Source organism: Hyla sarda, chromosome 3 (assembly GCF_029499605.1).
Source record: "Hyla sarda isolate aHylSar1 chromosome 3, aHylSar1.hap1, whole genome shotgun sequence".
NCBI lineage: Eukaryota > Metazoa > Chordata > Amphibia > Anura > Hylidae > Hyla > Hyla sarda.
In genome coordinates this window covers 436,397,749-436,420,864 of record NC_079191.1, presented here as the reverse complement: position 1 = coordinate 436,420,864, position 23,116 = coordinate 436,397,749, and the positions used below count along the sequence as shown (strand labels likewise).

The 23,116-nt window shown below is 44.4% G+C and overlaps 1 protein-coding gene across 4 annotated transcripts in view; it reads left to right on the top strand.

Moving 5' to 3' along the window:
- The window catches only part of TOGARAM2 (TOG array regulator of axonemal microtubules 2), a 112,405-nt gene extending 106,293 nt beyond the window's left edge, over nt 1-6,112 (top strand). For all 4 annotated transcript variants that reach the window (XM_056568565.1, XM_056568563.1, XM_056568564.1 and 1 more), the window contains exons 17-19: nt 2,813-3,029; nt 4,708-4,794; nt 5,411-6,112. In XM_056568565.1, the coding sequence (XP_056424540.1) occupies nt 2,813-3,029; nt 4,708-4,794; nt 5,411-5,661 (555 nt within the window). In that variant the 3' untranslated portion in view covers nt 5,662-6,112. The remainder of the gene's footprint in view (nt 1-2,812; nt 3,030-4,707; nt 4,795-5,410) is intronic.
- Nucleotides 6,113-23,116: the final 17,004 nt, after the last annotated feature.

Genomic DNA, 23,116 nt, shown 5'->3' with positions numbered 1-23,116 from the left:
TGTATCCATACAGTAGCTGCAAATAGCCTCAGAGCAAGATTATATCAGACAAAAAAAAAAACTATAACCAATGTACCCATGCAATATCTTTCAAATAGCCCCAGGGCAAGATTAGATAAGACAAATAAAATGTCAGCTATGTACCTATGCAATATCTGCAAATAGCCCCAGAGTAAGATATCAGCCAAAAAAACATAATCTATGTACACATGCAATATCTGCAAATAGTCCCAGAGCTAGATTATATTAGACAAAAATAACGTCATCTATGTACCTACGCAATATCTGCAGATAGCCCCATAGAGCAACATTATATCGTTAAAAAAACAAAACAATGTTGCCTATGTACCCATGGAATATCTGCAAATAGCCTTAGAGCAAGATTACTTCAGACAAAAAATTAAAACGTAATCTATGTCCCCATACAATATCTGCAAATAACCCCATTATAATCAGACAAAAAAAAAAAAAAAAACACGTCATCTATGTACCTATGCAGAATATCTGAAACTGTGACTACAATGGACCCAATGTAAGATTATATCAGATAATGACCTTTCCAAGGTAAAGGCTTTCTTTGGCCAATAGGCTCCAGGCTAAATGTTTTATAACAGTTTATAGTGGAGGATACATTTTTCTGATATTACAGGGTGGGTCATTTCTATGGATACACCTTAATAAAATGGGAATGGTTGGTGATATTAACTTCCTGTTTGTGGCACATTAGTATACGTGAGGGGGGAAACTTTTCAAGATGGGTGGTGACCATGGGGCCATTTTGAAGTCGGCCATTTTGAATCCAACTTTAGTTTTTTCAATAGGAAGAGGGTCATGTGACACATTAAACTTATTGGGAATTTCACAAGAAAAACAATGATGTGCTTGGTTTTAACGTAACTTTATTCTTTCATGAGTTATTTACAAGTTTCTGACCACTTATAAAATGTGTCCAATGTGCTGCCCATTGTCTTGGATTGTCAATGCAACCCTCTTCTCTATATACTGCTATATACTACTATATAAACCGCAGGAGAAATGCTAGCACAGGCTTCCAGTATCTGTATACACTGCTATATACTACTATATACACCGCAGGAGAAATGCTAGCACAGGCTTCCAGTATCCGTATACACTGCTATATACTACTATATACACCGCAGGAGAAATTCTAGCACAGGCTTCCAGTATCCGTATACACTGCTATATACTACTATATACACCGCAGGAGAAATGCTAGCACAGGCTTCCAGTATCCGTATACACTGCTATATACTACTATATACACCGCAGGAGAAATGCTAGCACAGGCTTCCAGTATCCGTATACACTGCTATATACTACTATATACACCGCAGGAGAAATGCTAGCACAGGCTTCCAGTATCCGTAGTTTCAGGTGCTGCACATCTCGTATCTTCACAGCATAGACAATTGCCTTCAGATGACCCTAAAGATAAAAGTCTAAAGGGGGTCAGATCGGGAGACCTTGGGGGCCATTCAACTGGCCCACGACGACCAATCCACTTTCCAGGAAACTGTTCATCTAGGAATGCTCGGACCCTGCACCAATAATGTGGTAGTCACCATCTTGCTGGAAAAACTCAGGGAACTTGCCAGCTTCAGTGCATAAAGAGGGAAACACATCATGTAGCAATTTCGCATATCCAGTGGCCTTGAGGTTTCCATTGATGAAGAATGGCCCCACTATCTTTGTACCCCATATACCACACCATACCATCAATGTTTGTGTTCCAACAGTCTTGGAGGGATCTATCCAATGTGGGTCAGTGTCAGACCAATAGCGGTGGTTTTGTTTGTTAACTTCACCATTCACATAAAAGTTTCCTCATCACTGAACAAAATCTTCTGCGCAAACTGAGGGTCCTGTTCACATTTTTGTTTTGTCCATTCTGCAAATTCAGTGCGCCCATCTGGGTCATCCTCGTTGAGATGCTGCAGTAGATGGAGTTTGTAAGGTGCCATTTGTGAGTAGCTAATATCCGTCAAAGGGATTTTCGACTAATGCCCCTCTCCAGTGACATGCGGTGAGTGCTAGGCTGTGGGCTCTTGCTGAATGAAGCTCGGACAGCCACTGATGTTTCTTCATTAGTGACAGATTTCATGGGTCCACATTTTGGCGAATCCAACACTGAACCAGTTTCACGAAACTTAGCAAGCAGTTTGCTAACTGTAGCACGGGAGATGGGTGGTCTCGTAGGGTGTCTTGCATTGAAATCTGCTGCAATGACCCAGTTACTGCGTTCACCAGACATCAACACAATTTCTATCCGCTCCTCGCGTGTTAACCTCGACGACATGTCAATGGCTGTAAACAAAGAGAAACTTGTAAATAACTCATGAAAGAATAAAGTTACATTAAAACCAAGCACATCATTGTTTTTCTTGTGAAATTCCCAATAACTTTGATGTGTCACATGACCCTCTTTCTATTGAAAAAACAAAAGTTGGATGGCCGACTTCAAAATGGCCGACTTCAAAATGGCCGCCATGGTCACCGCCCATCTTGAAAAGTTTCCCCCCCTCACATATACTAATGTGCCACAAACAGGAAGTTACTATCACCAACCATTCCCATTTTATTAAGGTGTATCCATATAAATGGCCCCCACCCTGTAGATTAAGCCTCTGTTCACATTAGTATTTCCCTTTTTTGGGTTCATTTATGTGTTTGAGAATCACGACGGACCCTTTTATATGTCATTTTTTCCCCTCCAGCTTTTATTGCTTTTATCCAGATGAATGTGGATGTGACCAGATACTCTGTGAATGTTGCTTTTTATATTGTTTTGTAGATTTTTGACGCATTTAACCCGAGGATGCAGGATGCCAACAAAAAGGTGAATCAGTATGCCCTGGAGTCAGCCGCCGCCATGATCCCACTCCTCAAGGACAGTCTGCACCACGTCTTAGTCCCTATGGTGACCGTAATCACAGACAATCTGAACTCCAAGCACTCTGGGATCTACTCGGCTGCAGTGAAAGTTTTGGACACTCTTATCTCCAGTTTAGGTAATCGTCAGTTTTTCAGTGGCCCTATAATTGAACAAGCTGCAGTGCCCACGTAACAGCGACAACCACCATGCCCCAGGTTAAAGGGGTATTCCAGGATTTTTTTTTTTATTTGACTATGCTACAGGGGCTGTAAAGTTAGTGTAGTTCATAATATAGTGTCTGTACCTGTGTGTGATGGTTTTCTCACAATTCTTCTGTGATTTTCACCCCAATATTTATTTTTACCAGCGTACAAAATGACTGTTGTCTCAGATTTTTCCCAGGTTGCAATGTGGCCGAGACCTGACATCACTAGTGACAGGGAGCCTGTCTGCTTCAATGGGTGGAGGGATCACTTGGTGGGAGAGAGATCAATCTGCAACTAATGCAACAGCTGTAGGCACCCTGATTGAAAACCACAGGTCTTTTGAATGGATGCAGCTCATTTATGTTTCAATGGGTGGGGTGGCTGATGTGGGGGAGGGAGGAAAATGGAATTATGGGATGTGTAGTCAAAAAAAGAAAAGTCAAACAGGAAATACCAGTTCACAAAAAGCTAGCCACAGTGTTATGGTAATCTCACAACATAGTCCTTTATCCCCAAGACAAGCGCAGATCCTTCCTAAGCATGTCCATTACTGTCTGCCAGGTACATACTAAAATCACCTTATGGTGGAGAACCCCTTTAATACTGCCGCTAAACAGATCAAAATGCAGCACTACTATAGCAGTATCATTCACTGTGCCAACCACAGTACAACATAATAGGAACCACTAGATTATTCCATAACATTAACAGCCGCAGTGTCCTCATAGCAATAACAGTGGCAGTGCTCCCAAACCAGTGCCCCCACAATAACAGCCACAGTGCTTGCATAACAGTGCCCCCGCAACAACTACAGTCACACTGTTTCCATAATGGTGTCCCTATGACAATTACAGCTATCACACTCCCATAATAGCTCCCCCACAGCAATCACAGCCACAGTGCTCCCATAATAGTACCCACAATACAATTACAGCCACAGTGCTCCCATAATATTGCCCTCCAAATAGTAACAGCAACAGACCTCCCATAAGAGTGCCCCCACAACAATAACAGCCACGGTGCTCCCATAATAGTGCATCTCTAGCAAGTACAGCAATGGAGCTCCCATAATATTGCCCTCCAAACAATAACAGCAACAGACCTTGCAGAAGAGTGCCCCCACAACATAATAGTGCTCCCATAATAGCCCCCCCTGCTATTACATCTATGGTGCCCCCATTACAGTGTCCCCCCTACAATTACCACCACTCTGCTCCCATAATAGTGCCCCCACTACAATTATAGCCTTAGTGTTTCCATAATAGTGGCTTCACAAAATTTACAGCCACATGGCTCCTATAAAAGTGCCCCCATAACAATTACAACCACAGTGCTCCCATAATAGTGCCCCCACAGTTATTACATCTATGGTGCTCCCATTACAGTGTCCCCCCTACAATTACCACCACACTGTCCCCATAATAGTGCCCCCACTACAATTATAGCCTTAGTGTTTCCATAGTAGTGCCCTCACAACAATTACAGCTGCAGTGCTCCAATAATAGTATTAATTGCAGTGACAAATTACAATTTCCATCACATTTCCCCCATTACCGGACCCCCATCGTGTTCGTATTGCAGTGACAACCATTTACCTTTTTATTACAGATAATTTGTGGCTTCTCCAGCCATTTGCCGGCAGGGTCCGTTTTCTCAGCGGCCGCGCCATGAATGATGTGACCGAGCGACTGTCAGGTATGCAGGACACTGATCAGAAAGGCGCACATGCTGCATGATAACTTCTATCATATATACGCAAAAATGGCGCGCATCTTTATAGACTCTTGTCTACATGCCCCTTAAAGGGGTACACTGGTGGGAAACAATTTTTTTCAAATCAACTGGTGCCAGAAAGAGATTTAAACAGATTTGTAAATTACTTTTATTTAAAAAACTTAATCCTTCCAGTACTTATCAGCTGCTGTAAACTCCAGAGGAAGTTGTGTAGTTCTTTCCAGTCTGACCACAGTGCTCTCTGCTGACACCTCTGTCCAGGTCAGGAACTGTCCAGAGCAGGATAGATTTGCTATGGGGATTTGCTCCTACTCTGGACAGTTCCTGACATGAACAGTGGTGTCAGCAGAGAGCACTGTGGTCAGACTGGAAAGAACTACACAACTTTCTGTGGAGCATACAGCAGCTGATAAGTACTGGAAGGGTTAAGATTTTTTTTATAGAAGCAATTTACAAAACTGTATAACTTTCTGGAGCCAATTAATATGAAAAAAAATAATAATAATATTTCCACCGGAGTACCCCTTTAATTTTTGCTACAAACGTTAATCAACTTTTTTTGTCGTTACCATATCAGGTCTGGTGTCTTCTGTTTACCCTCGGAAGCCACAAGCCGTGGAGCGCCACGTCTTGCCGGTGCTGTGGTACTTCTTGTCTAACATCACGGGGAACGGAGTGCTGCCGGGGCGGAACGGGAACTTCAAGGACGTGGTTACGAAACTGACTAGAACTCTGCACAGAGTGATGGGGCCCAGCCTGGAGGAATACGCCGCCGGCCAGTCGCAACACGCCGTCAAGATGCTGTCCGACATTCTGGGCACCAAGTGATGGAACTTATTTATTTTCCGTGGATTATGAGCCTGAATAGGGAACAGGGGGAGAAGAAGGGATGGACCTATCAGAAATCGGGGAGTGGATCCCTAAGTGCACTTTTCGAATCTTCGTCCTCACCAAAGTCATAAGCCACACCCACCAATCCACACCAAAATGCCCACGTAAACTTGGGACACACGGACATTTTTGCCTAAAGGGGTCCCCAATGTAATAAATAAATGTAAATTAAACATTATGTATTTTGTCCCCCAATAATCACCCTACAGATCAAGGATGTCCGACCTGCAGCCCTACAGCTATTCTACACTACAAATCCCAGCATGCCTGGACAACCATTGGCTGGGAGTTGTAGTTTTGCAACAGCTGGAGGCACCCAGGTTGGGAAACGCTGCTTTACTCGTACTTAAAGGAGTACTCTGCTGAAAAACTTTTTTTTTTTTTTAAATCAACTGGTGCCAGAAATTTAAACAAATTTGTAAATTACTTCTATTTAAAAATCTTAATCCTTCCTCTGTAGTATACAGCAGCTGATAAGTACTGGAAGTTCTTTTCTTTATAATTTGTTTCTGTACAACCAGAGTTCTCTCTGCTGACACATCTGTTTGCTATGGGGAGGAGAGGTTTACTATGAAGATTTGCTCCTGCTCTGGACAGTTCTGTGCACTGTGGTCAGGCAGAAAGGAAATTCAAAAAGAAAAGAACTACAGCAGCTGAAAAGTACTGGAAGGATTAAGATTTTTAATCTGTTTAAAGGGGTATTCCAGGCCAAAACTTTTTTATATATATATCAACTGGCTCCGCAAAGTTAAACAGATTTGTAAATTACTTCTATTAAAAAATCTTAATCCTTCCAATAGTTATTAGCTTATGAAGTTGAGTTGCTGTTTTCTGTCTAACTGCTCTCTGATGACTCACGTCCCGGGAGCTGTGCAGTTCCTATGGGGATATTCCCATCATGCACAGCTCCCGGGACGTGACATCATAATTGAGCAGTTAGACAGAAAACTTCAGAAGCTAATAACTATTGGAAGGATTAAGATTTTTTAATAGAAGTAATTTACAAATCTGTTTAACTTTCCGGAGCCAGTTGATATATATATATAAAAAGGTTTTGCCTGGAATACCCCTTTAACTTTCTTTCACCAGTTCATAAAATTTTTTTTTTTCCAGTGGAGTACCCCTTTAATCTCAGAACAGGTGACCAGTACCTTTATAACCTCTGACCACTCCTCCTAAAACCACCTTTACAATGGTTCACTATGAAGGGTGTGCTACTGACTTTGACCATTAGATGTCAGCATTGTAACACAACAGCTATAGATAATAATACTTGCCATTAGTCCCGATTCCTGGTCTATTTGCATCAAAAGGGACATTTTTCGTCACATTCGTGTGGGGGGGGGGGGGGGGACATTCCCTTCCGCATGGGGCCGGGGTTTACAAATATTCTAACATTGGTAGGTACGGACGAGAAACGGTCGGGGAGGGTCCGAGGGTTTATTACCGCTTTAGCCATGATTTTTGAGCAAGAAGAATAATCTTGAAATAATCTTAGCAAAAGCTTTGCTCTTAATTAAAGAAACTCAGTAATTGCAGATAGTTTACCCCATGAGTCATCTCTTACTATCCTCCATTCACATCCAGAGCAACATTCAAAACATTGTTAGTTTGGCTCCAGCATTTGATGAGTCTCTCTGCTGCCCCCCGGTGGCTCAGTGTCATCGAAGCCATAGCTTTGCTGTGATGCAATGTTGGATGTCATGTAATGTATAGGAGGCAGGTAGAGGCAGAACTTGGAGCCCTAATCTGTAGCAGAGCCCCCTAACTATGGGCCCTAGTGCATCCGCACCCTGTGCAACCAAGAGTTCAGTAAAGGATCTTCTGATAGCAGAAATGTAATTGTTAGGACAATGGATCCTATATATATATATTTAGCGCCTAGTAATGAACCCGCTTACTCTGTATGTATATTGTATGTGTTATATTGTACAGCGCTTCCTGCAAACTGACTGCTTCTATAAAGGATCCAATGCAAATGGCTAAGGAAGATCTAAATCAGCGTTTCCCAACTAGAATGTCCCCAGCTGTTGCAAAACTACAACTCCCAACAGGCACCCTGGTTGGGAAACACTGATCTAGTCTGTGAACATCGTATGTCAGCTCTGTATGTATATACTGTATTATGTGCCTTAGCATTAAATGTTATTTTTTTACTATAGATCTTGAGAAGTTCTGATCTGTTTATAGGGAAAGGGGGGGGGGGGGTCATCAATACATCAGTCTTCAATGCATCGGTCGTCAATACATCGGTCATCAATACATTGGTCATCGGTACATCGACTGTCAATACATCAGTCGTCGATATATCGGTCGTCGATGCATCGGCTGTCAATACATCGGTGGTCAATTCATCGGTCATCAATACATCAGTAGTCAATACATCGGCCGTCAATACATCGGTCTTCAATACATCAGCTGTCAATACATCGGTCGTCAATTCATCGGTCGTCAATACATTAGTAGTCAATACATCGGCCGTCAATACATCGGCCGTCAATACATCGGCTGTCAATGCATGGGTCGTCGATACATCGGTCGTTGATACATCGGTCGCCAATACATCGGTCGCCGATACATCGGTCATCAATGCATGGGTCGTCTATACATCGGTCGTCGATACATCGGTCGTCGATACATCGGTCGTCGATACATTGGTCATCGGTACATCGACTGTCAATACATCAGTCGTCGATATATCGGTCGTCGATGCATCGGCTGTCAATACATCGGTCGTCAATTCATCGGTCGTCGATACATCAGTAGTCAATGCATGGGTCGTCGATACATCGGTCGTCGATACATCGGTCGTCAATGCATGGGTCGTCGATACATCGGTCGTCGATACATCGGTCGTCGATACATCGGTCATCGGTACATCGACTGTCAATACATCAGTCGTCGATATATCGGTCGTCGATGCATCGGCTGTCAATACATCAGTCGTCAATTCATCGGTCGTCGATACATCAGTAGTCAATGCATGGGTCGTCGATACATCGGTCGTCGATACATCGGTCGTCAATGCATGGGTCGTCGATACATCGGTCGTCGATACATCGGTCGTCGATACATCGGTCATCGGTACATCGACTGTCAATACATCAGTCGTCGATATATCGGTCGTCGATGCATCGGCTGTCAATACATCAGTCGTCAATTCATCGGTCGTCGATACATCAGTAGTCAATGCATGGGTCGTCGATACATCGGTCGTTGATACAATGGTCGCCAATACATCGGTCGTCGATACATCGGTCATTAATGCATGGGTCGTCGATACATCGGTCGTTGATACATCGGTCGCCAATACATCGGTCGTCGATACATCGGTGGTTGATACATAGGTCGTCCATACATCGGTGGTTGATACATATGTCGTCCATACATCGGTGGTTGATACATAGGTCGTCGATACATCGGTGGTTGATACATAGGTCGTCCATACATCGGTGGTTGATACATATGTCGTCCATACATCGGTGGTTGATACATAGGTCGTCGATACATCGGTGGTTGATACATAGGTCATCGATATATCGATTGCCAATACATTGGACAATCGATATAATTACAACAATACCCACATTTACATAATATTTTATATAAGCAGACTTAAAATTGTCCTATAAATTCTTATTTTGCTGTCTATGGCCATGTTCACACGACGGATAGGGGATAAGTGTCTGATTGCGCTGATCTCCCATACAGGGACCCAGCATTGCTGCGGCTCTGTTCCTGTAAAACATACTTTTATAGGGGTACTCCCGTGGAAAACTTTTCATTTTTTTTAAATCAACTGGTGCCAGAAAGTTAAACAGATTTGTAAATCACTTCTATTAAAAAAATCTTAATCCTTCCAGTACTTTTTAGGGGCTGTATACTAAAGAGAAATCCATAAAAAGAAATGCATTTCCTCTGATGTTATGACCACAGTGCTCTCTGCTGACCTCTGCTATCCATTTTAGGAGCTGTCCAGAGCAGGAGAAAATCCCCACAGCAAACATATGCTGCTCTGGACAGTTCCTAAAATGGAAAAAAAAAAAAAAACGTTTTCCACGGGAGTACCCCTTTAATTGTGCAAAGTTAAAGGGGTACTCCACTGGAAAACTTTTTTTTTTTTAAAGGGGTATTCCAGGAAAAAACTTTTTTTTATATCAACTGGCTCCAGAAAGTTAAACAGATTTGTAAATTACTTCTATTAAAAAAATCTTAATCCTTCCAGTACTTATCAGCTGCTGTATGTTGCACAGGAAGTTCTTTTCTTTTTGGATTTCCTATCTATCTGACCACAGTGCTCTCTGCTGACACCTCTGTCCATTTTAGGAACTGTCCAGATCAGGATAGGCTTTCTATGGGCATTTCCTCCTACTCTAGACAGTTCCTAAAATGGACAGAGGTGTCAGCAGAGAGCACTGTGGTCAGATAGAAAGGAAATTAAAAAAGAAAAGAACTTCCTGTGGATTAGATCAGCAGCTGATAAGTACTGGAAGGATTAAGATTTTTTTTATAGAAGTAATTTACAAATCTGTTTAACTTTTTGGCACCAGTTGATAAAAAAAAAAAAAAATTCTCCAGTGGAGTCCCCGTTTAATAAAACCTAAACCTATACCAGCGTTTCCCAACAAGGGTGGCTCCAGCTGTTGCAGAACTAGATAAGACGAGTGTGAAAGGCGACTCAAGATAGAAGCCTGGAGGGGGCCGGTGCCCACTGGGGGCATCAGAAGGAGATTAATTCCAGATGGTTTTGTAGAATGAGGTTTGGCTGCGAACACCACAGACCCAAATGTGAAGAAGACCACAAAATCCAGAGCCAGGGACATCAAGTATCCAAGGGAGTCAAGTGTCCCATCATGTCAGGAGAGGGATTGTTATAAATCTCTGTAAGGCTGGGTCCACACTACGTTTTCTCCCATACGGGAGCGCATACGGCAGGGGGGAGCTAAAACCTCGCACTCCCGTATGTGACCGTATGCGCTCCCGTATGTCATTCACTTCAATGAGCCGACCGGAGTGAAACGTTCGGTCCGGTCGGCTCATTTTTGCGCCGTATGCGCTTTTACAACCGGACCTAAAACTGTGACCAACCACTGTTTTAGGTCCGGTTGTAAAAGCGCATACGGCGCAAAAATGAGCCGACCGGACCGAACGTTTCACTCCGGTCGGCTCATTGAAATGAATGACATACGGGAGCGCATACGGTTACATACGGGAGCGCGAGCTTTTAGCTCCCTCCTGCCGTATGCGCTCCCGTATGGGACAAAACGTAGTGTGGACCCAGCCTAAGACCTAAAGGGAAAATACTGGGCTGATTTTATATTCAGATGGATTATACAGTATTATGTAGAGAACATCTCACATGGGCAACTTTGTACTGATCCTGAGTTATATCCTGTATTATACTACAGAGCTGTACTCACTATTCTGCTGGTGAGGTCACTGTGTACATACATTACATTACAGCCTGTACTGATCCTGAGTTATATCCTGTATTATACCCCAGAGCTGTACTCACTATTCTGCTGGTGAGGTCACTGTGTACATACATTACATTACTTATCCTGTACTGATCCTGAGTTATATCCTGTATTATACTCCAGAGCTGTACTCACTATTCTGCTGGTGGGGTCACTGTGTACATAAATTACATTACTTATCCTGTACTGATCCTGAGTTATATCCTGTACTATACTCCAGAGCTGTACTCACTATTCTGCTGGTGAGGTCACTGTGTACATACATTACATTACTTATACTGTACTGATCCTGAGTTATATTCTGTATTATACTCCAGAGCTGTACTCACTATTCTGCTGGTGAGGTCACTGTGTACATACATTACATTACTTATCCTGTACTGATCCTGAGTTATATCCTGTATTATTCTCCAGAGCTGTACTCACTATTCTGCTGGTGGGGTCACTGTGTACATACATTACATTACTTATCCTGTACTGATCCTGAGTTATATCCTGTATTATACCCCAGAGTTGTACTCACTATTCTGCTGGTGAGATCACTGTGTACATACATTACATTACTTATCCTGAGTTATATCCTGTATTATACCCCAGAGCTGTACTCACTATTCTGCTGGTGAGGTCACTGTGTACATACATTACATTACTTATCCTGTACTGATCCTGAGTTATATCCTGTATTATACCCTAGAGCTGTACTCACTATTCTGCTGGTGAGATCACTGTGTACATACATTACATTACTTATCCTGTACTGATCCTGAGTTATATCCTGTATTATACCCTAGAGCTGTACTCACTATTCTGCTGGTGAGGTCACTGTGTACATACATTACTTATCCTGTACTGATCCTGAGTTATATCCTGTATTATACTCCAGAGCTGTGCTCACTATTCTGCTGGTGAGATCACTGTGTACATAAATTACATTACTTATCCTGTACTGATCCTGAGTTATATCCTGTATTATACCCCAGAGCTGTACTCACTATTCTGCTGGTGAGGTCACTGTGTACATACATTACAGTGTCATATCCTATCGTGCAGCAGATTCTGCGTCTCCCTCGTATGTCAGGCCCTAGTTCTGGAAGAAGCTGAGAAGTGATAAGGGATTTAGTCACAGCACTCCAATTTAACCCTTACCGATGAGCTAAAAATTAAAAAAAAACTGAACCAAATAAGTGTGTGAGACATATTCGTGTTGATCCCTCTCTGCTTGTTGTCAGTGAATGGGAGCATTCTTGTTTACATCACAGGGCTGTAGCCACCAAAATGCTTACAAGCTCTTGCAACACTGTAATCATATAATATAATTATTTGACTATAACATAAATATTTCCCAACCAGGGTGCCTCCAGCTGTTGAAAAACGACAACTCCCAGCATGCTAAGCAGCAGGTATCATGGTCTGGGCAGGGGATGGGAGACCAACAGCAATGCTCCGAGCAGTGTTTCCCAACCAGTGTGTCTCCCGCTGTTGCAAAACTACCACTCCCAGCATGCTAAGCAGCCGGCATCATGGTCTGGGCAGTGGATGGGAGACCTACAATGCTCAGAGCAGTGTTTGCCAATCAGGGCGCCTACAGCTGTTGCAAAACTACAACTCCCAGCATGCCCGGACAGCCGTTGGCTGTCCGGACATGCTGGGAGTTGTAGTTTTGCAAATATCAAGCTATGGGTCACGTGACTTGGTGTAAAGTATTTACCCCCTAAATGCATGAAGACTACTCATGAGGTATGTGCTACGCCGGTCCTTCATCATCCATTGCTGGATTGTCAGTCCTGATTAGCTTTTTTGACCTTTAATTCGGCACAGTCAACACATGCCAGAGGCCAGCTGGGTATGCGCGTGCCATAGACGACATCAGCGGAGCTCATCACTGCTCAGGCTCACTGCCAATTTTTGCAATATTATAGCCTGAAGCAGCCGTGCTGATCCAACCCCAGGCAAGAAATTCTGGAATCAAATCATCATATTGCATCTCTTATATGAACACGGCACAAGTACGAAAATGTTCAAAAATAGTCAGCAGGTAGAAGGGAAATGGCTGAAATTGATGAATTAAATGGCCCTAACAATAAAGCTGTGCGTTGTATCAATCAAAAGCATTATGTAGCTTATATAAGATGGAAATCCAACATTGCTTTGTAGCAGAAGATGTTGGTTGTTCCCAGTCGGCTCAATACGGCAAAAGCCTGAAAATGTAAAAAATAGTCAGCAGTAGAAGAGAAATTGCTGAATTACATGGCCCTTACAAGAAAGCTGTGAGTTGTATCAATCAAAAGCATTATATAATTTATATAAGATGGAAATCCAACATTGGAGTGTAGCAGAAGATGTTGGTTGTTCCCGGTCGGCTGAACACGGCACAAGCACGAAAATGTTAAAAATAGTCAGCAGGTAGAAGGGAAATCGCTGAAATCAATGAAAAACATGGCCCTAACAAGAGAGCTGTGAGTTTTACCAATACAAAGCGTTTACTCTGGAATCAAATCATCATATTGCATCTCTAAAATGAACACAAAGAGGGGAAATCACTGAAATTGATGAAAAACATGGCCCGAACAAGAAAGCTGTGAGTTTTATTAATGCAACACATTATACAACTTATATAAGATGGAAGTCCAACATTGGAGTGTAGCAGAAGATGTTGGTTGTTCTTAGTCGGCTCAACACGGCTTAAGCCTGAAAATGTTAAAAATAGTCAGCAGGTAGAAGGGAAATTGCTGAAATTGATGAATTACATGACCCTAACAAGAGAGCTGTGAGTTGTATTAATGAAGCACATTATACAACTTATGTAAGATGGAAGTCCAACATTGGAGTGTAGCAGATATTGGTTGTTCACAGTCGGCTCAATACGGCACAAGTGAAAATGTTAAAAATAGTCAGCAGGTATAAGTGAAATCGCGGAAATTTATGAATTACATGGCTCTAACAAGAAAGCTGTATGATTGTATCAATCAATGCAAAGCAAAGCAAAAAATATTGCATCTCTAATATGAACACGGCACAAGTCTGAAAATGTTCAAAAATAGTCAGCAGATAGAAGGCAAATCATTGAAATTGATGAATTACATGACCCTAACAAGAGAGCTGTGAATTGTGCCAATACAAAGCATTTATACAACTTACGTAAGATGGAAATCAAATATTGGAGTATAGCAGAAGATGTTGGTTGTTCCTGGTCAGTTGAACATGGCACAAGCCTGAAAATTTTAAAAATAGTCAGCAGGTAGGAGGGGAATCTGAAGTTGATAATAAAACATGGCCCTAACAAGAAAGCTGTCATTTGTGTCAATGAAAAGCATTCTGCTGCTTTTGAAAGCATGAGTACATCAGAAGATGCTGGTTGTTCCTGTTCAGCTGTGATTCAAGTGTACAGAAAGGTTATAAAAGGAAAATATAGTTTTGTTACAGCTGGAGGCACCCCGGTTGAAAAACCCTGCTCTACTCAGACTCAACTCATAGTGAAAACAGGTCACCACACCTTCTAAAACTACCTTTACAATGGTTTACTATGAAGGGTGTGGTACTAACTTTGACCACTAGATGTCATGCAGCACACATGTTTGGCCTATGCGTGGACTGTTTCTGGTGTAATGTTTTTTTCTGGTCTTACAACAGATCAGATCTGGGGAGCAAACGCATTATAAATCCTGTTAAAGGGGTATTCCGGCCATAGACATGTGCAGATATATGGGTATTGGTGTATACTCAGCGGCACAACTGAATATATTCAAAGAAGCACTTACAGTTTAGTTGCTTATTTCTTCATCTTTAAAGATAAAGAAAATCTACACATCTAATAGAGCGGAATAAAACACATCAGTAGGTATGGATATGCACCGGCAGAGATCGTTCACACCGAAAGATATCCAGAGGTCTGACGCAACGTTTCGGGGGTACGTCCCCTTACTCATGCGTACTGGACCTTCTTACCTGGTCCTATTAGTAGTAATTAACATCAGAAGTATTTCTGTTTATATGTGCGTCCAGTAGGATCTAGGTATCGCAAGAATGCTTTAAAGGGGTACTCCGCTGGAAAACTTTTTTTTTTTTTTTAATCAACTGATGCCAGAAAGTTAAACAGATTTGTAAATTACTTCTATTAAAAAAAAAAAATATTTATCCTTCCAGTACGTATTAGCTGCTGAATACTACAGAGGAAATGATTTTCTTTTTGGAACACAGTGCTCTCTGCTGACATCATGACCACAGTGCTCTCTGCTGACATCTCTGTCCATTTTAGGAACTGTCCAGAGCAGCATATGTTTTCTATGGGGATTTTCTCCTACTCTGGACAGTTCTTAAAATGGACAGAGATGTCAGCAGAGAGCTCTGTGTTCCAAAAAGAAAACCCATTTCCTCTGTAGTATTCAGAAGCTAATAAGTACTGGAAGGATAAAGATTTTTTAATAGAAGTAATTTACAAATCTGTTTAACTTTCTGGCACCAGTTGATTTAAAAAAAAAAGAAAAGTTTTCCACGGGAGTACCCCTTTAAAACGGCATATTTCATTGAAACCTGATGGGAAAATTGTGTTAAAGGGGTACTCCGCTGCTCAGCGTTTGGAACAAACTGTTCCAAACGCTGGAGCCTGCGCCGGGAGCTCGTGATGTCATAGCCCCACCCCTCGTGATGCCACACCCCCTCAATGCAAGTCTATGGGAGGGGGCATGACAGCTGTCACGCCCCCTCCCATAGACTTGCATTGAGGGGGTGTGGCGTCACGAGGGATGGGGCTATGACATCACGAGCTCCCGGCGCCGGCTCCAGCGTTTGGAACAGTTTGTTCCAAACGCTGAGCAGCGGAGTACCCCTTTAAGCTCCCTCATCCAATATGTCTCTCTCTGTAATAGTTGTCTGTGGTTCATGGTCTCGTTTAGAGATGAGCGAACTTACAGTAAATTCGATTCGTCACAAACTTCTCGGCTCGGCAGTTGATGACTTTTCCTGCATAAATGAGTTCAGCTTTCAGGTGCTCCGGTGGGCTGGAAAAGGTGGATACATTCCTAGAAGACTCTTTCCTAGGACTGTATCCACCTTTTCCAGACCACCGGAGCACCGGAAAGCTGAACTAATTTATGCAGGAAAAGTCATCAACTGCCGAGCCGAGAAGTTTGTGACGAATCGAATTTACTGTAAGTTCGCTCATCTCTAGTCTCGTTCACACCCTGCGGTATTTGTTCAATTATTTGCCAACGTAACTCGCTCCCTTTGTGTTCCTGTGTTTAGCCACTGTACTCTCGCCATATTCATTTTTGCTTCTGTTCTTTCTTTGACCTGTTCTACGTATATTTGATTCATGTTCAGTTAGTCTAATTTTCATTTTCCCGCTTTCGTGTAACTTTTGGGGGCTTCCGTTTTTACGCAGTACATTTTTCGGTAAAAATTACACCTTATCATTATTCTGTAGGTCCATACGATTAAAATGATCCCCTACTTATATAGGTGATTTTGTCGCACTTCTGGAAAAAATCATAACTACATGCAGGAAAATGTATACGTTTAAAATTGTCATCTTCTGACCCCTATAACTTTTTTATTTTTCCATGTACAGGGCGGTATGAGGGCTCATTTTTTGCGACGTGATCTGAAGTTTTTAGCGTTACCATTTTTGTATTGATCAGACTTTTTGATCACTTTCTATTCATTTTTTAATGATATAAAAAGTGACCAAAAATGCGTTATTTTGGACTTTGGAATTGTTTTGCGCGTACGCCATTGACCGTGCGGTTTAATTAATGATATATTTTTATAGTTCCGACATTTACGCACGTGGCGATACCACATATGTTTATATTTATTTACATGTTTTTTTTTAACGGGAAAAACCTGCAAGCCTTTTCACTGCGGTGGTCCCAATCAGCCGAGCAGCTTTCACTTTCGTTTTAGACGTGGCGTTCAACTTTGAATGCCGCGTCTAAAGGGTTAATAGCGCGCGGCACCGCGATCGCTGCCGTGCACTATTATCCCCAGGTCCTGGCTTCAGATACATGCCAGGACCGACCCGATATGACGCACGGTCACCGCGTTACCCCGCGTTACATCGCAGGAGCCGGCCAAGGACGTAAATATACGTCCTTGGTCGTTAAGGGGTTAAAGGGGTACTCGGGTGAAAACCTTTTTTCTTTTAAATCAACTGGTGGCAGAAAGTTAAACATATTTGTAAATTACTTCTATTAAAACATCTTAATCCTTCCTGTACTTATTAGCTGCTGAATACTACAGAGGAAATTCTTTTCTTTTTGGAATGTTCTCTGATGACCTCACGAGCACAGTTCTCTCTGCTGACATTATTATTATAATAATAATAACACTTTATTTATTGTTGTCCTTAGTGGGATTTGAACCCAGGTCCCCAGCACTGCAAGGCAGCAGTGCTAACCACTGAGCCACCATGCTGCCCTTAGCATACATCTGCTATGCATGGTTGCTAAAATGGACAGAGATGGCAGCAGAGAGCACTGTGCTCGTGATGTCATCAGTGTTCCAAAAAGAAAGGAATTTCCTCTGTAGCATTCAGCAGCTAATAAGTACTGGAAGGATTAAAAGGTTTTTTAATAGAAGTAATTTAGAAATATGTTTAACTTTCTGCCACCAGTTGATTTAAAAAGAAACAAGGTTTTCACCGGAGTACCCCTTTAAACAGATCACCAATAGAGATGAGCGAACTTACAGTAAATTCGATTCGTCACGAACTTCTCGGCTCGGCAGTTGATGACTTATCCTGCATAAATTAGTTCAGCTTTCCGATGCTACCGTGGGCTGGAAAAGGTGGATACAGTCCTAGGAAAGAGTCTCCTAGGACTGTATCCACCTTTTCCAGCCCACGGTAGCACCTGAAAGCTGAACTAATTCATGCAGGGAAAGTCATCAACTGCCGAGCCGAGAAGTTTGTGACGAATTGAATTTACTGTAAGTTCGCTCATCTCTAATCACCAAATTTTGTTGACCCCAATATTTGTTCACTGTTTTTTTAGGGGTATTCCGGCCATGGACATCATGGGGGGTATTTATCAATTTTGCCTGTTGACAGTTTCTTTTTACCGTTTTTTTTTTCACTTTGGTTTTTGTGGGCATGCACCAAATTTATCATTTGGCGCACGTTGTTAATCATTTTGGCACAAATGCCGAAATCAGCTGTTCACAGCGCCTTTTACACAGAACTTACTGCCACAGAGGACGGCGTATTTTACCCTGTAGAGCAGTGGTCTTCAACCTGCGGACCGCCAGATGTTGCAAAACTACAACTCCCAGCATGCCCGGACAGTCGTTGGCTGTCCGGGCATGCTGGGAGTTGTAGTTTTGAAACATCTGGAGGTCCGCAGGTTGAATACCACTGCTCTACAGGGTAAAATATGCTCTACAGCAGTGGTCTTCAACCTGAAGACCTCCAGATGTTTCAAAACTACAACTCCCAGCATGCCCGGACAGCCAACGACTGTCCGGGCATGCTGGGAGTTGTAGTTTTGCAACATCTGGAGGTCCGCAGGTTGAATACCACTGCTGTAGAGCATATTTTACCCTGTAGAGCAGTGGTCTTCAACCTGTGGACCTCCAGATGTTGCAAAACTACTACTCCAAAACTACTACAGCATGCCCGGACAGCCGTTGACAGCAGTTTATTATGGCAAAGGGGTGGGGGGCACTGTAGGAGTGTGGAGGACAATGGGGGAAGGGGAGGATGGGGGGCTGCAGGAGTGTGGAGGATGGGGGGCTGTAGGAGGATGGGGGGCTGTAGCAGTGTGGAAGATGGGGGGGGGGGTGGCATCCTCCACACTGCTACAGCCCCCCATCCTCCTACAGCCTCCCATCCTCCACACTGCTACAGCCCCCCATCCTCCACACTGCTACAGCCCCCCATCCTTCACACTGCTACAGCCCCCCCCATCCTCCACACTGCTACAGCCCCCCATCCTCCACACTGCTACAGCCCCCCATCCTCCACACTGCTACAGCCCCCCATCCTTCACACTGCTACAGCCCCCCCCATCCTTCACACTGCTACAGCCCCCCATCCTCCACACTGCTACAGCCCCCCATCCTCCACACTGCTACAGCCCCCCCATCCTCCACACTGCTACAGCCCCCCATCCTCCACACTGCTACAGCCCCCCCATCCTCCACACTGCTACAGCCCCCCATCCTCCTACAGCCTCCCATCCTCCACACTGCTACAGCCCCCCATCCTCCACACTGCTACAGCCCCCCCCATCCTCCACACTGCTACAGCCCCCCATCCTCCACACTGCTACAGCCCCCCATCCTCCACACTGCTACAGCCCCCCATCCTCCACACTGCTACAGCCCCCCATCCTCCACACTGCTACAGCCCCCCATCCTTCACACTGCTACAGCCCCCCATCCTCCACACTGCTACAGCCCCCCATCCTCCACACTGCTACAGCCCCCCCCATCCTCCACACTGCTACAGCCCCCCATCCTCCACACTGCTACAGCCCCCCATCCTCCACACTGCTACAGCCCCCCATCCTTCACACTGCTACAGCCCCCCCCATCCTCCACACTGCTACAGCCCCCCCATCCTCCACACTGCTACAGCCCCCCCATCCTCCACACTGCTACAGCCCCCCATCCTCCACACTGCTACAGCCCCCCCATCCTCCACACTGCTACAGCCCCCCATCCTCCACACTGCTACAGCCCCCCCATCCTCCACACTGCTACAGCCCCCCATCCTTCACACTGCTACAGCCCCCCATCCTTCACACTGCTACAGCCCCCCCATGTTGTGCAAGGTACATACCGTAAATAAATAAGCCCTAGTGTGTTTTTTGTTACTAAAATTAATGTAAGACCCGGTCTTATTTTCGGAGAAACACGGTATATTTTCCAGTACCCCCCCCCCCCCATATATCCTATCCAAAGGATAGAGGATAAGATGTCTGATCACTGGGGACCCCCCGCCATCTCCGTGCAGCACCGGCATTCTATGCAGATCTGCTGCTCCAGTCTTGGAATACTTCAAGAAGCTTCTTTCCGCTCCTTCTACTATGTAACTCTAAGGCTGGGTTCACACTGCAGAATCTCTGGGCAGAATTTCCGCAGGAGATCCCACGGGCGGCGCTAGGACCGAGCGGACTGCATTGCTGCCCCCCATAGATGACAATGCATTTCTGGGTGGATCTTTTGGAAGGTCTGCTCAGAAATGCATTGCCATCTATGGGGACGGCAATGCAGTCCGCGCGGTCCTAGTGCCGCCGGCTCGATCTCCAGCAGAAATTCTGTATTGTGAACCCAGCCTTAGGGTCTATTCAGACAGCAGAATTTCCGCTCAAATTATAGCCCATAGACTTCTATGGGATTCCGCACTCCCATTCACACTTCTGAATTTCCGCAAGCGGAAATTCAGAAGTGTGAATGGGAGTGCGGAATCCCACAGAAGTCTATGGGCTTTAATTTGCGGCGGAATTCTGCTAGCGGATAAACTGCCGTGTGAATAGATCCTTAGGCTAGGTTCACACTGCGGAATCTCTAGGCAGAAAATTTCCGCCCGGAGATTCCGAGTCCGACCAGCGCCGACTGAATCAGTCGGCACTTGGACCGCGCGGACACTGCAGTCTCCAATAGAATGCAATGTGTTCCGCGAGTATTTCCGCCTGAAGAATGAGCAACGCCGCCATTCTTCAGGCGGAAATTTCCAAGCGGATTTTCCGTTCACAAATTCCGCTTCACAAATTCCAAAGTGTGAATTTGTGAACGGAAACCCATTTCTGCCTGCAATTTCAAAGCGGAATTGTAGGCGGAAATTCCGTAGTGTGAACCTAGCCTTAGGCTATGTTCAAAACGTCAGAATTTCTGCACAGAATTGAATTGCCCGTTCACTTCAATGGATTCCTGCAGCAGAAATTCTGCTGTTTGAATGGGACAAGCGGAATCCCATTAAAGTGTATTGCTTTTAAATTCATGCAGAATTGGAGTAGACTTTCTGATTCCACTCGAATTCAGAATCCTGTTAACTTTAATGGGGCTCTGAACGGAAACCCGCAAAATATAAAGGCATTTCTAATAATTTAGCAGAATCCAGAATTTCTGCCACAGAAATTCTGCTGTGTGAATGGGATAGTGGAATCCCCATTAAAGGGGTACTCCGCCCCTGGCATCTTATCCCCTATCCAAAGGATAAGGGATAAGATGTCAGATCGCCGGGGTCCCGCTGCTGGGGACCCCGGGGATCGCCGCTGCGGCACCCCGCCATCATTGCTGCGCAGAGCGAGATCACTCTGCACGTATACAGGGGCGATACAGGGGCCGGAGCAGCGTGACGTCATGGCTCCGCCCCTCATGACATCACGGCCCGTCCCCTTAATGCAAGTCTATGGCAGGGGGTGTGACGACCCACGCCCCCTCCCATAGACTTGTATTGAGGGGGGCGGGCCGTGACATCACGAGGGGCGGAGCCATGACGTAACGATGCTCCGGCCCCTGTATCGCCCGTCATTACGCACAGAGTGATCTCGCTCTGCGCAGTAATGAGAGCGGGGTGCTGCAGCAGCGATCCCCGGGGTCCCCAGCAGCGGAACCCCGGCAATCTGACATCTTATCCCTTATCCTTTGGATAGGGGATAAGATGTCTAGGGGCGGAGTACCCCTTTAAAGATTATGTCATGTGCACTAAAATTTGTGGAATTTCCAAGAGGAATTTGTCAGCAGAATGCTGCTTGGAAACTCTGCTGTGTGAACATAGCCTTAGGGTGCACAGCTTCAATTGTCTGTCCTTTTATTTGTATTGTATGTTTCGTTGCCTCTTCATTGTTAGTGTGGTGTCCCGGTACAGGACCTTGTCCTGTCCCCTCCTTAAGTCCCCTCAGGAAGAGTCCCTTGAGTCCACAGGGCTCTCCTGCAGGGCTCCCCCCTTATTGCCTCATATAAATGTAATGTATTTGCATTGTGAACATATTGGCCCTCATTTACTATTGCAAACCCCACATTGCAAACCCCCCTAACTCTCCATTTTGCGCAAAAACCCCGAAAAGGGGCATGGCCACCGGGGGAAAGGGGCGTGGTCTCAAAAAGGGGCGTGTTCCTGACATTTTCACAAAAACCCAACATATTTACTAAGGTTTTCACTGAAAATGTGGTGGATTTGAGCCGAGGAAAACCCGACAGATCAGAACGTGTGTACAAAAAGCAAAATGTATGGAAACCTTAGTAAATACCGGGGAAAATACATTGTAGGGAATTAAAACCCACAAAGAAACCTACACAACACTCTTAGTAAATAAGGGCCCTTATGTGTATGTATAAAGTTGTATAGTTTGTATACATGTATAGGACCTTCCTTGGTCATGTGACCTCCTGTCATGTGATATACCCAGAGTTCCATGGGCACAGGAACCCCAGGCATTAGCAACCAATGGGCTTTAGTCCAGCCCCCTAGTATATAAGGGGCTGTAGTCTCTCCTGGACCTAAATAAAACACAAAGTCCTGTATACTGCAAATCCATCTCATCTGGGCCAAAGCCTAAAGAAACGCAGCCACTTCTAAACCTGCAAATATCTCTGCAAATCTAGTGACTAAAGATATATATTAGTAGCACAGTGGCCGGCTGCATTCTCACCGTAACTACAAGTCCAAGCAAGCCTGCGAGGGATCCTGTGTCCCGGTTGCCTCTGAAGGAGACTGCATAATTGTAAAGACTGTTCCCTAAGCATTTCAGGTAAAAGTTCCAGTTTGTTCAGAATCTTTGCTGTGGACGTTCCTTTATTACCTTTATTGGGTTGGTTGACAGCGGTTATCATACCGGAGCAACCACACCCTGGCGGCACGAACACTAAGGGGTTAACAACATCTTGACCCCCAGGGTTAATACCACCAGACCCTGCTACATACTGCAACACCCCAGTCACCACATTAGGTTATTATGGGGTCCCCGCAGGATTAC